The sequence below is a fragment of the Eretmochelys imbricata genome, chromosome 9 (genome assembly GCF_965152235.1).
Source record: "Eretmochelys imbricata isolate rEreImb1 chromosome 9, rEreImb1.hap1, whole genome shotgun sequence".
In the NCBI taxonomy this organism is placed as follows: Eukaryota; Metazoa; Chordata; order Testudines; family Cheloniidae; genus Eretmochelys; species Eretmochelys imbricata.
Genome location: NC_135580.1, coordinates 52649504 through 52664939, shown reverse-complemented (window position 1 = coordinate 52664939; position 15436 = coordinate 52649504). Strand labels below are relative to the sequence as shown.

Genomic DNA, 15436 nt, shown 5'->3' with positions numbered 1-15436 from the left:
ACTGACAGTGTTTCATACTTCCAGGAAGGCTGGATGCCCTGGACAATCCAAGGCACATGTGTTATATTCTCCAAGCAGATTTGATGAAGGTCTGTTGCCTCCAATATATATGCAAGAACAGTCATTCCCATCTCTGTCCTGAAGTTGTGTAGAAATCATTTGTGTTCAGTGAGTTTCAAGGATGTCAAGGCTGAATGAGTACTCATCCATCAACCCACGGTTACTTAAAAAACGGGAGTGGGGATTAACAGAGGGGGGAAACAGCAACTCAAGGACAGAAAAGCAGGGAGAGAACTGTGAGAGAGCGCACTGAGAACTCCAAGCATTCTCCCAAGGGACTCTTAGACTCCGACAGCCTTAGAACAAACAGGGCACCTTTGAAAAGGTCTTGGCAGATGGAACAGGTTATGCAACCAGCTACTGTAGTTACTTGATCTCTTAGTATTAAAGATTTATTAACAGATTAGATTATAAGGCACCAGGTTTAAAATATATATCAGGAAAATACAATAAAATCAAATAGTTTTAAAAATGCATCCACTTGCAAAGCATTTGTCTACTCTGGGCACAATAAGTGGCTGGAAATTTTGGCTATAAAGTTATGCTACCAAGGTCACTTAAAAGGAGAGTGTGTGTCTTTGCAAGAACTCAAGGAAATGCAAGGTGTTTCCACTTTTGCAGACCAGTATATTACAGAACAGTAACACTTGTAGGGCACCTTGAGTGAAGGTCAACACACAGTACAAAGTCCAATTTCCACAGAGCAGAAATTAGCCTCTATCTAAATAGGATACACAGCTCAGACAGATGAAGAACAGCAGAATTTCCGATCTGTGAATTTTGTATCCTATAGCTGAGTCTCTTGCCATTGTAGCTTAAAGCCTCTTAGGACTATTGTTTGAGAGATACTATAAATTTCCTCCAAATGCTAATTTGGACCGCTTCATTCAGGAAGGGAGCTAATTCGCTTATAGGGTATATCCCATCCAGAGTCAGATTCTCGACTTGAAGTCCATGGAGCTATGACACTTCACAACAGCTGAGGATATGGGCCCTGGTATTCATTTGATCAGACCCATCATTGTCATGTCGTTTATACTTGATATGTAATCCCAGACCAGAGAGAGACTGTTGATTAATGAAACCTCACCCTGCCAGAGATTAAAGTCTTATTATAATGATATCTGGAGGGTGCTCTCTGTTTATGAATTAATTACTGCATCCTGACTAAATAAACGCTGAGGCCAAAGGACAAGAAGTTTATTAGCCAAGTTGATGGTTAGTAGTGACATAACGGGAAGGAGCCTTATGTTGTTATTGTTGTTCTACTGACATTTTAAATTAAATATTAAAGTTTGAAGTGGAAAAAACCTACAAAAATCTAAATGAGCTGCTTAATCTGCTAAAAGCTACAATTAAAAACAATCAAAAGGGAAAACGTTCTTTTGACCATATTCATTTCCCCTATCCTTTCCTTTTCATTTCTGTTTCCCTCCCCTACTTCCATCCCTATAAATTGGGAATCTCAGGCAATCTTGGTTGCTGTAACTCAGCTTGAAAATTCAGAGGACAGGAGCCAATCAGATCAGAGTAGTAGTCAGAGTTAAAAGACTTACATATTCAAAGTACTGTACAGGTGTTGAAATATACCCATGCAGTGATTCTGCCATCTTCTTCATTCTGCCTGGCTAGTCGCAGTGTGGCTATTGAGAAAACACCATACAGATATTATGAAAATTAGACATCTGCAGCTAGAGCTCAGGGAACTGTGCAACTGTGAAAACCCTGTACCATTACACATCAATCATTGTCCAGTGCCCATGAGTAGGACTGGTCAATGCAATTCCCTTTAAGTCCAATATTTGTTAACTTTCTTCTTTGTGTACTGAATCAGTCTATTTAGATGTCTGTAATATGCCTATCTCATGTTCAAACTGGACTGAGAGCAATGAAAGTACCATCATAACCTACACAACTCATTAGGAATAATAACTCTCCTTGCCTCGACCCACTCACAGCCCTCTCAGTCTACTTTTAATTATTCTCCATTAGCATCTTCCTGCATTCGTTGATGGAAGTAGCTTATTGAGAGAATTCACTTAGTGTTAGTAAAAATCCCAATGGAATTGATCACTTTTGCCTAGCGAATATGCTGGCATGTCTACAGCACTAATTGGTGGTGATAGTTTTTGTGGAAACAGTGACTGGACTGAAACCATTGACTTATCACAGGCCACCAAAGAAACAAGACAAGAGACAAGCTCTTGAGCCACACATAGCTCTTCTTCAGCTCTGTGTAGGTCAAAGGCTTGTCTCTTTCACCAGCAGAAGGTGATCCAATAACAGGTAGCACCTCACCCACCTGGGCTCTCCAGTATCCTGGGACCAACATGCCTACAACTCTGCAAATGCCAAAATACGGGTGTTCTGATGATATACTGATGGGGGCAATACAAAAACTCAAATAGGATGGAATAGAAACCACTTCATGCCCAGAAAACAGCATTATACGCACACTGTTGTCTTCAAACTCCCGGGAAAACCACCAGAATAAGGGCATTGACCTAATTTTATTGTTTAGTTTCTCAACAGCCTGAAGAAGGCATAATGGCTAATATATCCCTTGAACTTGCTTTTCTGCTTTTAGCGTCTAGCTAGTAGGTTTTTGCTTTCCTGACTCTTCTTGTTTTCGGCATGGTCGGAAGTAGGATTGAGACAAGTCAGAGAAAATATGTTTCCAAATAGAAACAAAGTTCTCCCCATTTGTCTCTGCTGCGGTGGGTAAGAGTGAGAGATGGTTCCAGGAGGTGCCATCACGTCTGCTTGGCATTTTTCTTTGTGACGGCACTGCCGTCAGTAAGAGGGCATGCTTCTGAGACGGCCACCTCATCTGAAGAAGGGGTTGGGGGGCTGTGGTCATACAAGTTACGGACCTGCTTCATCCACTGAACTGGCTGAGGATCACAGCTGTCATTGGTCAGGGCCCCAGTATAGTATATGGGCTTTCAACATGGGTGAGAGAGATCTCCAATGAGTGTGTAAGCCAACTCACCAGCCAGTGCATGAACGAATTCTCAGCTGCCACAGGATTTCAGTCCCTTTCTTCAGGGACTGGGTTACCTACACACAACAGCTGACCCTAAGTTCCATGTATAAACTATGCCCTTTCACCTGTCTCAGGTTCTCCTGTAGGTCTCACTGCCCAGGTGCCCTCTCAGGAGTTGCGATGAGTCTCTCTCCTCCCTTCTGCAGGAGCTTTCCTCCAACAGACTAACTTCCGATCTGCCCCCTGCAGGGTTGCACTTCTAAACCATCTACCTGGGGGCTAAGGAGAGCCACACTGCTCCCTTCTTGTCTCTAGCTAGCTCCCTGCATTCAGGCTGCCCTTTGTGATTGTAATAACACAAAGTCTCTTTTGTTGTCTGTCGTTGGTGTCTTAGCTTTATAATAAAATCAGGACTCACCTCCTGTAGGTGAAGAAGAGGGTTTGGAGGTCAAAATCTCTGGTGCGCCTTTTAGACTGCAGAGCTCAGCATTCACCTGTTTCCTTCTCTTCTCTTTCTGTTTCAGCTTGTCCAGCAGGGATGTTTAAGGCCAACCAGGGCATGGGGACCTGTGCCCAGTGTCCCACCAACAGTCGCTCCACGTCGGAGGCCTCTCCCATCTGCATCTGCCGCATTGGCTATTATCGTGCTGATTTTGACCCACCAGAGGCAGCCTGCACCAGTAAGTAACAGTGTCCCAATTACACAGATGGGGAATAGAAAGCTGCAGTGTATCATTAGATGGTGGCCAAAGGAGGAAAGGTGGTTTAATTATGAAGGCTCAGGGCCAGGTACTCAGCAGATGCTGCTGCATTAAATCACTAAGCTATGTTAATTTACCTCAGCTAGGAGCTGCCCTTCAGGCTGCACACTACAGGACGAGTCAGTGAGGGATGGACTGCAGTTTTCTAACTGCGGCTCTGAGATGCATCTTCACTGTGTTCCCATAGAGGTGGGAGAGCCAACACACTGAAGATTTTAGACATCTGAAGGCCACATGAACAGTGTTCAGTAGCCATCTGTTACCACATGATTTGATACCGTCTTCTTCTGTTGGAATGGAAATGTGCCTAGTGTCATAACATCAATACTAATCCTTTTATCACTAGACTGGCATGAGCAGGTCATCGTGCATCAACTTCTGCTGCTTTGCTAGCAACTGGTTCTTCTGATAGCAGTTTAGTGTATACCACATTCTCAATAATGTCTAGTTCCACAACCCAGACATCAGTTGGTGCAAGCTGGAAGATCTCCCAGAAGTGTATATTTCTAAGCGGCAATGTCTGCAGTTGGAGGCAGACAATCCCCAGGATAAATTAGAATTGCAGGTTATCTACCACTGCTGTCTTGTTCGTAGTCTTGTTGATGGAATGTTCTTTTACAGGGGCAAGGAGTATGTTAAGCATTGATATTCTGTGTGGCTTTGCTTGAAATGAATCATCTTCCTCGGCTGTCTGCTGTAAATAAGACGGCAGAAGCTATCTTAAGTCGGTCGCTCCATAAAAAATCAGCTTGATATAGAAAGAGTCCATTGCTAGTCAACAGCTACTGTGTGCTTCTGTTTATTTGAAAGCGTATCATTCTTATCAATATTATATATTTGTACTAGCACCGTGCCCAGGCATCCCAGTCGTGGACTAGACCTCACTGTGCTCGGTGCTGTACCTGCACAGCACAAAAACCTAGTGTCAAACTTAACTTCTGGTCAAACTCCCAGTTAAAAGGGTGTCAGAGGCCTTAGCCAGAATCCTAAAAATGAGCAAATTAGCAGACAGGGTATACAAAGGCCCTCTTCTACTTCCTCCCCCAAAAGTTTTAACAACCATGTCCTTGTGTGACCCACTGGTCAGTGTTACGTGTCCCCCTCTGTGCCCGATCCGCAGAGAATGTGAGTCCATTTTAGATTTTAGCTGGAGAGCTGGGTTCTTTAGCCCAAGCTGTAGAGACCCATGGCTTCTGCTCTGAAGATCACTGGTGTATCAAGCAGGATGGTGGCTGTGCCTTGGAGATTTACAAGCCCTGGCCTGGACTAGCTTTCCTTCCAAGTGGGGTGAAAGGTCACAGGGACTATATTGCAAAACAATTGTTTTTGCCATTAAAAATAATTGAGATGTGAAAACTGGGAATTTCTTGCTGCCCCCGCTTTTCCACTTCACTGGCATCTTGTATTTTATTATTTAATAAGTACAGTATAAGCACAGAATTATATTTCTAGGCTGGTACTCTTTAATAAAAGTGAATTTTCAATTCGTCTGTGTTTGTGCAATGCCAAGTTTATTGTCATAAAAATACGTTTTTCAAGAGCGATTGCACAGTTGCTTTGTGGGTTTATCCTGGACATCGGCATGTCTTGAAAAAAGTGATTGGATGTAACTAATGTTCATCCTTGTGCTTCCCTATGCACCCGACATGTGTGTGTGTTCAGCATAAGCCACACAGAATCCTGAATTGCTTGTATTTGCTTATATAATGCATGAATAAGGAATATCTAAAAATATGCATCTGAAATAAGAGATTAATTTCTATATTTTGTTTGATCACTTTAGCTGTCAGTGGCAGAGGAAGTGCTAGGCATATAGAACAATTGTAAATAAATCTATTTTATTGCATCTTGTTCCATAGGTGATTTACAGTATGCATCATCAGAAGAGTACTGTATAAAAAAGTCCATCGGTAAATATTTATTTGTTCCAGTTAAGGCTTAATTTTAAAATGTTCTAATTTGAGGTGCCAGCTGTTCTGTTTCAGAGTGGTTACATATCATAAGGGTAAATAATATAGTGTATCTGTAGATGCTTGTATTCACTGGTGTAATATCTTGGAAATACACACTCATTATCTGCTCGTAGGTAATCCTTTGTAGTTGTAAGTAGCTTTCCTGCACTTTATTTATTTTAGTTTTCCTTTTAATCCACGTTCATTAGTGAAAGGGGCACTGTCCAGATTAAAATCATGGGCCAGACCATCAGCTGCTATAAATTGGTGAAGATCTATTGTCTTCAGTGAAGATTTGTCTATATGATTTCTATGGAGCTATGCCAAATGATCCCAGCTGAGGGTCTGTGTGCCCTTTTCCTGATTTTGTATTAACGGCACTTTGGATTATTGAAACTGAAAGGATGTTTCAGACCTAACTTCCTCTTCACTTTGCTGTTTATTCACTTTTTGTATGTTACTCAATTTAGCCAGTGAAATTAGACCAGTTTGTGCTGTACCCGTCTGAGCCTGCAACTCAATGGGCTGCTCTGTCTCAGGCAGTGGGTGACAAAGGAGTGCTAAAGGAGCACTCAAGGAAGACAAGCTCATTGCTGAGAAGCTAAAGACATTCAGATGAAAAAATTTTTGTATCAGTCTTTGCTGCAGAGGATGTGGGGGAGATCCCCACAGCTGAACCATTCCCTTTAGGTGATAAATCTGAGGAACTGTCCCAGATTGAGGTGTCAGTAGAGGAGGTTTTGGAACAAACTAGTAAATTAAATGATAAATCACCAGGACCAGACGGTATTCACCCAAGAGTTCTCAAGGAATTCCAATATGAAATTACAGAATTACTAACTGTGGTATACTACCATTTAGTTGGGGTTGGTCCTGCTTTGAGCAGGGGGTCAGACTTGATGACCTCCTGAGGTCTCTTCCAACTTGAATCTTCTATGATTTAAATCAGCCTCCATATGAGATGACTGGAGGACAGCTAATTATTTTTAAATGCACCAGAGGAGATTCTGGCAATTACAGGCTGGTAAAACTAATTTCAATATCAGACAAATGGGTTGAAGCTATAGTGAAGGACAGCATCAGACATATAGATATACATGGTATGTTGGGGAAGAGTTAACACGGCTTTTGTAAAGGGAAATCATACCTCCCCAATCTATTAGGATTCTCTGAGGGAGTCAACAAGCAAAAGGGGGAGAAGAGGGAATGAGCAGTAGGAATGAAACTGGAAAGTGGAGCTATCTTGAATAATCAGGATAAGAATCTGTTGGACACCATGGTAAGCAGTTAGTTACTCACAAAAGCCAATATCTTTATCAGGAATCTTAATGAAAGAGCTCTGTCCATATATTAAAGGGACAATACCTTCACAAAGCATATTTTAAATGAATTTAAAGGCTCCAATCCAGCAAAGCACTTCTCTTTAAGCATGTAAGCAGCCCAGTTTACTATGTAGGCACGTGCTTCAGTGTGTTGCCGGATAGGGGTCTACGTGCTGTTGAACTTTGCAAGAGCGACAGCTTCTGAGACTTAGACTTCATCCACAGCCTTCCACTGACTTCAAGGGGCTGTGGCTCAGGTGCTTAAGTCCTTTATTTACGGACAGAACAGGTCTGGCACAGACAGTGGCAGATTCCTCAAATGCTCTACCAATTTGTTGCAAGGCTGAACTGAAGGGGTGGCACACAGTAGTGCTGGTAACAGACTAACCTTGACTTGGTGGCCCCAGCGATCTGACCTGGGTCAGGGTTAAAACAGGTTAAGCCCTGTTAGATAGCACTACTCCTTAACTCCCCTGACTTCTACAATAGGGCCAGATTTTCCTCTAGTGTAACAGCATAGCTCCACCCACTGCAGTGGCACCAGCCCAGCTGAGAATCTGGCCCATCATCTTTAAGGGAGCAGGGAGTTCCATGTCTGCATGTTCGTTCAGTCCTTGGCCTGCTAGCCGAAATCGCCAAAGAAGGTGCCACTTAAAAAGAAATAAACGGACTAAGTTAATTACTTTGAAAAAGTATTACTTTGTGTTATATGTAATATCCTTTTAAAGACTTGGAAATACACATTTCCTTCTCAAATACATTCCAAAAATCATGTCCCTGAGCAAATCTCTGATATTTTACACTCATGGGCCTGATCCATTCTTTAGATTGTAAGCTCTTCAAGGCAGGGACTGTGTCCTCGCTGTGTTTGTCCAGCACCCCGCACAATCGAGCCTGAGCTCTGAGTGTGGCTTTTGGACACTGCCATCATGTAAATATTTACTATTGATAATAATAATAATGATCCTGCTCGCATTAAAAGTCAAAGGGGCAAATTTATACACTGAAGAGTAATAAGTCACCAGGAGCAGATGGCATTCACCCAAGAGTTCTGAAGGAACTCAAATATGAAATTGCAGAACTACTAACTGTGGGATGTAACCTATCACCTAAATCAGCCTCTGTATCAGATGACTAGAGGATAGCTAATATAATACCGATTATTTTAAAAGGCTCCAGAGGCGATCCTGGCAATTACAGGCTGGTAAATCTAATTTCAGGACCAGGCAAATTGGTTGAAACTATAGTAAAGAACAGAATTATCAGACTCATAGATAAACATGAAATGTTGGGGAAGAGTTAACACGGCTTTTGCAAAGGGAAATCATGCCACACCAATCTATTAGAATTCTTTGAGGGAGCCAACAAGCATGCGGAGAAGGGTGCTTCAGTGGATAGTGCACTTGGACTTGCAGAAAGCCTTTGACAAGGTCCCTCACCAAAGGCTCTTTAGCAAAGTAAGCAGTCCTGGGATAAGAGGGAAGGTCCTCTCATAGATCAGTAACTGGTTAAAAGACAGGAAACAAAGGGTAGGAATAAATGATGAGTTTTCATAATGGAGAGAAGTAAACAGTGGGGTCCCCAAAGGACCTGTGCTGTTCAGCATATTCAAAAATGATCTGGAAAAAGGGGTAAACAGTTAGGTGGCAGACTTTGCAGACAATACAAAATTATTCAAGATCCAAAGCTGACTGTGAGCTATTACTAAGGGATCTAAAAAAAATTGGGTGACTGCGCAACATATTAGCAGATGAAATTCAGTCTTGATCAATGCAAAGTAGTGTCCATTGGAGAACATAATCCGCACTATACATACAAAATGATGGGATCTAAGTTAGCTGTTACCACTCAAGAAAGAGATCTTGGAGTCACTGTGGCTATGTCTTGGAAAACATCTCAGTGTGCAGAAGCAGCAGTCAAAAAAGCTAACAGAATGTTAGGAACCATTAGGAAAGGGATAGATAATAAGACAGAAAATATCATAGTGTTACTATATAAAACCATGGTATGTCCACACCTTGAATACGGTGTGTATTTCTGGTCACCACATCTCAAAAAAAGATTCATTAGAATTGGAAAAAGTACAGAGAAGGGTTACAAAATTATTAGGGGTATGGAACAATTTCCATATGAGGAGAGATTTAAAAGATTGGGACTGTTCAGCTTGGAAAAGAGATGACTGGGAGGGGTGGGGCGATATAAGCGATGACTGGGGGGGGGCGATATGAGAGAGGTCTATAAAATCATGAATGGTGTGAAGAAAGTGAATAAGGAAGTGTTATTTAGCCCTTCACATAACTCAAGAAACAGGGGTCACCCAATGAAATCAATAGGCATCAGGTTTAAAACAAAAACCAGGAAGTACTTCTTTACACAGTGCATGACCAACCTGGTGGAACTCCTTGCCAAGGACTGTTGTGAAGGCCAAAACTATAACCAGGTTAAAAAAAGAACTAGCTAAATTCATGGAGGATAGGTTCATTAATGACTATTAGCCAAGATGGTCAGGGATGCAACCCCATGCTCTGGGTGTCCCCAAGCCTCTGACTGCCAGCAGCTGGGACTGGATGACAGGGCATGGGTAACTCAATGATTGCCTGTTCTGTTCATTCCCACTGAAAAATCTGGCATTGGCCACAGTCAGAAGACAGATACTGGGCTAAATGGATCATTGGTCTGACCCAGTATGGCCATTCTTAAAGCTCCTGTTGACTTACACAAGTGTCAGATTAGGCCCATATTCCACAACTTAAAGAGAGCATAGTCAGTTTGCTTTTGAAATTCTTTCCCTTGTTTTAAGTTGTCCCCAGTAGGGCTGTAACATCCCATTGCAGCTCAAAGCAAATTCTCAAGTTTGAGTTTTAAAACCCCCCTGAAAAAAATATGATTTATAGACGAGATTCTGACAACAAAAATCTTGTACAGTGCTGAGGTAGTAGTGCCTGGGAAGTTAACAACAGGGAGGTTATTTTACGGGGAGGATTTTCTAGCAAACTGCTTTTCTCGCTTTCCTAGACCTTTATTTGCTGGGGCAATCTTGCACAATGCCTGCATTATGCTGAGCAGTAACTAATGCTGTCAGCTCCTCACTCTCCTTGGCATGAAATAAAACTCCACTGATAATAATTTTAAAATAGTAAAAAGAAATAAAGGAAACCAAAATAAAGATGATACCTAGAACAATTCAGGTCCAGCAGATGATGTGGAAAGGTTCATATGATTAGAAATGTAACAAGGTATATATTTGTGCACACATGCCTTTCAAAACTGTAATTCGCAGACAGCACTTTTGTAAGATATAATTATGTTTTCACCTGCTCCACAGCTGCCCCCACCCACCTTCTTCATTTAAAAAGTCAGAATTAGTGATGTCAGAATTACACATTAACATTTTTTTTTACATATACTCAGGTTAAATTTAACAGTTGTCCTCTCTCCCAGCTCTTTGCCTTGTCCCCTCTCCACACACCCTGTCTTTCTCACTGCAGTAGATACTTTGAAAGAGTACTCAGGCTGAAAAGTAGTGATTAAATAAAATATCATCATTCTGGTACCTAGGGGCCCCAATCAGCATTGGGGGGGCCCCAATATAGTAACAACATATGTAGTCACTTCCTGGAGCACCGATGAGTCCCAAAGAATGGAGCACCTCTGACTCCCCAATTTTTCCTCCCTCCTTCAGTGACTCTGGGGACCATCTGGGGAGTTAGGACCAATGGACTCTGGGGGTTTTGTGTACCATCTCTCTTCCTGCAGAGGCTTAGCCACCATAGCCTGGTCCCTTCCTCCTAAACTCTCTTCCTGTCCAATCTCAGCGGCCATGTCTGAGTGGTCCCAGCCACATGCTAGATAGCCTGGGCCTGCCGTTGGCTGCCCTGGCATGTCGGTCAAGCTCCCAGCCAGGTAAGTCCTCCCTGTCCTACACACAGGCTGTCTGTGCTCAGACACCTCTGTTAAGCAGATATTTGGGGTCTTGGGAGGTCCCTCTCTTCTCTGGAGCCTCCTGATCGGCTTCCCGCTCAGGGTAATCAGGAAAACATGTTCCTTTGTTAGTTTCCTCAGCTATTGCTTCTGGGCTGGTGTCTCTGGGAGCTGCCCCCAAATTGCCTTTATAGAAGAGGCAGTACTGAGTAGCCATCATGAAGGGAGAGAGAATAGGGTTCACACGCCTTCCTCTCTTTCTCTTCTGCAATCCGTGGGGGCAGGGAGGACTGTCTTGAGAAGTTAGAGTGAGAGTGGGGGGAGGATATGGTGAGAAGCCCAAATAGGAAGGCTCATTGGGGTACAGAGAGTTGGTAGGGCTGGTCCCAAAAGCTCACAAGCTGTCTGCCAGCTTGCTGCTGCCAATGTTATAAGAATATAAGAATGGCCACACTAGGTCAGACCAACGGTCCATCAGCCCAGTATCCTGTCTCTGACAGTGGCGTGTGCCAGATGCTTCAAAGGAATGAACAGAACAGAGCAATTTCAAGTGATTCATTCCCTGTTGTTCAGTCCCAGCTTCTGTTAGCTGGAGGTTAAGGGACATTTGGACCATGGGGTTGCATCCTTGACCATCTTGGCTAATAGCACTGGTTGACCGTGTGTTGAGTGAAGAAGTATATCCTTTTGTGTGTTTTAAACCTGCTGCCTATTAATTTCATTGGGTGACCTCTAGTTCTTCTTTGTGAAGGGGTAAATAACACTTCCTATTCACTTTCTCCTACTATTCATGATTTTAAGACCGCTCTCATATACCCCATGAGTCATCTCTTTTCTAAGCTGATGAGTCCCAGTCTTTTTAATCTCTCCAATGGAAGCTGTTCTATATCCCTACTCATTTTTGTTTCACTCCTCCGTACTTTTTACAATTTTAATATACCTTCTTTGAGATGGGGAGACCAAAACTGCATGCCGTATTAAAGGTGTGGGCATATCATGGAGTTATGGAGTGGAATTACAATATTTTATTTTCTGTTATTTATCCCTCTCCTAATGGTCCCTAATATTCTTGTAATTTTGTTGACCGCCACTGCACATTGTTTTAAGAGAACTATCCACAATAACTCCAAGATGTCTTTCCTGAGTGGTAACAGCTAATTTGGACCCCATCATGTTGTTTCCAGAGTTGGGCTTATTTTTCCCAACGTATATTGCTTTGCACTTCTCAACATTGAATTTCATCTACCATTTTGTTGCCCAGATACCTAGTTTAGTGAGATCCCTTTGTAACTCTTCACAGTCAGCTTTGTACTTAACGATGTGAAGCAATTTTGCATTGTCTGCAAATTTTGCCTCCTCACTATTCATCCCGTTTTCCAGATCATTTTTTAATATTTTGAACAGCACAGATCCCTAAAGAGATCCTTTGGGGACCCCACTATTTACTTCTCTCCATTATGAAAACTCATCATTTATTCCTACCCTTTGTTTCCTGTCTTTTAACCAGTTACTGATCTATGAGAGGACCTTCCCTCTTATCCCAGGACTGCTTACTTTGCTAAAGAGCCTTTGGTGAGGGACCTTGTCAAAGGCTTTCTGCAAGTCCAAGTGCACTATCCACTGAAGCACCCTTCTCCGCATGCTTGTTGGCTCCCTCAAAGAATTCTAATAGATTGGTGTGGCATGATTTCCCTTTGCAAAAGCCGTGTTAACTCTTCCCCAACATTTCATGTTTATCTATGAGTCTGATAATTCTGTTCTTTACTATAGTTTCAACCAATTTGCCTGGTCGTGAAATTAGATTTACCAGCCTGTAATTGCCAGGATCGCCTCTGGAGCCTTTTAAAATAATCGGTATTATATTAGCTATCCTCTAGTCATCTGATACAGAGGCTGATTTAGGTGATAGGTTACATCCCACAGTTAGTAGTTCTGCAATTTCATATTTGAGTTCCTTCAGAACTCTTGGGTGAATGCCATCTGCTCCTGGTGACTTATTACTCTTCAGTGTATAAATTTGCTCCTTTGACTTTTAATGCGAGCAGGATCATTATTATTATTATCAATAGTAAATATTTACATGATGCCACACTCAGAGCTCAGGCTCGATTGTGCGGGGTGCTGGACAAACACAGCGAGGACACAGTCCCTGCCTTGAAGAGCTTACAATCTAAAGAATGGATCAGGCCCATGAGTGTAAAATATCAGAGATTTGCTCAGGGACATGATTTGGGAATGTATTTGAGAAGGAAATGTGTATTTCCAAGTCTTTAAAAGGATATTACATATAACACAAAGTAATACTTTTTCAAAGTAATTAACTTAGTCCGTTTATTTCTTTTTAAGTGGCACCTTCTTTGGCGATTTCGGCTAGCAGGCCAAGGACTGAACGAACATGCAGACATGGAACTCCCTGCTCCCTTAAAGATGACGGGCCAGATTCTCAGCTGGGCTGGTGCCACTGCAGTGGGTGGAACTATGCTGTTACACTAGAGGAAAATCTGGCCCTATTGCAGAAGTCAGTGGAGTTAAGGAGTAGTGCTATCTAACAGGGCTTAACCTGTTTTAACCCTGACCCAGGTCAGATCGCTGGGGCCACCAAGTCAAGGTTAGTCTGTTACCAGCACTACTGTGTGCCACCCCTTCAGTTCAGCCTTGCAACACATTGGTAGAGCACATGAGGAATCTGCCACTGTCTGTGCCAGATCTGTTCTGTCCGTAAATAAAGGACTTAAGCACCTGAGCCACAGCCCCTTGAAGTCAGTGGAAGGCTGTGGATGAAGTCTAAGTCTCAGAAGTTGTCGCTCTTGCAAAGTTCAACAGCACGTAGACCCCTATCCGGCAACACACTGAAGCACGTGCCTTCATAGTAAACTGGGCTGCTTACATGCTTAAAGAGAAGTGCTTTGCTGGATTGGAGCCTTTAAATTCATTTAAAATATGCTTTGTGAAGGTATTGTCCCTTTAATATATGGACAGAGCTCTTTCATTAAGATTCCTGATAAAGATATTGGCTTTTGTGAGTAACTAACTGCTTACCATGGTGTCCAACAGATTCTTATCCTGATTATTCAAGATAGCTCCCCTTTCCAGTTTCATTCCTACTGCTCATTCCCTCTTCTCCCCCTTTTGCCCTGTTATGTCATCTCCAAAATCACATTAGCTAACTCTAGCTAACTTGTAATACACTGCTGTATCATGTTAGCGTGGCCCCTCTGCTGCCACACCTTGAAAGTTCATGCAATCCCTTTCCACTGAGCACACAAGCAAGCCTCATTGCCAGACAATTCCTGGAAAATACATTTACTGCGCTGAAGGAAAAATTAAACAAAATGGGTTTTTGTAAGGACGGCATTTTTCTAGTCCTTTCAACAATAGCTTTCATCTGCTTTCATCTGCTGTAATCTTGGCAACAGGTCAGAGAGACTCCCTGAGTGCCTGTCTCAGTGTGATTAAGGGGGGAAGAGGGAGAGAGCAGAGAAATGGGGTATCAGGAGTGGGGGAGAACAGCTGACACCCCCTCAAGGGTTTCAGGAGTGGTAAATTGTTGTTGGTGACAGTTTCCGTTAAATTGTTTGGATTTACTCTCTCAGAGCGAGCTTACGGGAAGCCCAGATCTAGTTAATACTTCCTGTTTCCACTGGGCAGGTCAGAGTGTTCCACAGAAGAGGTGTCCAAAAGGAACTAACTGGCCTTGACAGCTCATTTTGTGATTGTACTTGTAGAAATGGCTTACTTGCACAATCCATCTGCTCAAGGTTCTACTCTGGTCCCATCACCCCAGTATCCGAGCCCTCAGAGTCAATAGTGCATTTATCCACACAACTCCCCTGTGAGGTAGAGAAGTACCATTGCCACCTTGTACAGACAGGGGAGTTAGGCACAGAGGGCCAGGGTTTTAAAGGTATTTAGGCACCTGCAGATAGATGCCTAGTGGGATTTTGTAAAGCAGCTCAGCAGATTAGGCACCTATCTCCCAGTGACATCGTTAGTAGTTAGGTACCTAATCTACATAAATCTTACTATGCACATGTCTGCATCCTTTGGTGCCATTTGATTTCCCTCACTGGGCAGCTTTCTCTGCTTAGAAAACGTATGTAATAGTGTTGACGAGATTCGGCTCTGATTCTTGATAAGTAAATCTATTCCAGGCTAACTGGGCCAGGGACTCAAGAGTTATTCCTCCAGTTTCAGATCATAGCTAGGTCCATTCATGGGGCGATGCAGGGTATTCAGGTCTGAAGAGATACGGAATAATTTGGAAAGTCTCTCTCCATCATCGTGGTAGTGTTGGTTTGTTCGCGAACCATCCAATGATATTAAGCCCACAGCCTTCTTTGGCAGCTCATTTGATCACTGAACTGTTCTTGTACTTACATCGTTCCTCTCATATTTAACCTGCTGCAGCTATGCCATCCCTGCTTTTTCTGTCCT

At 42.7% G+C, this 15436-nt stretch overlaps 1 protein-coding gene across 1 annotated transcript in view; it reads left to right on the top strand.

Annotated features, from left to right (window-relative positions):
- Positions 1–15436, top strand: part of EPHB1 (EPH receptor B1) — a 317963-nt gene that overhangs the window by 243627 nt on the left and 58900 nt on the right. The window contains exon 4 of the mRNA XM_077825793.1: positions 3571–3726. Coding sequence (XP_077681919.1) covers positions 3571–3726 — 156 coding nt within the window. The remainder of the gene's footprint in view (positions 1–3570; positions 3727–15436) is intronic.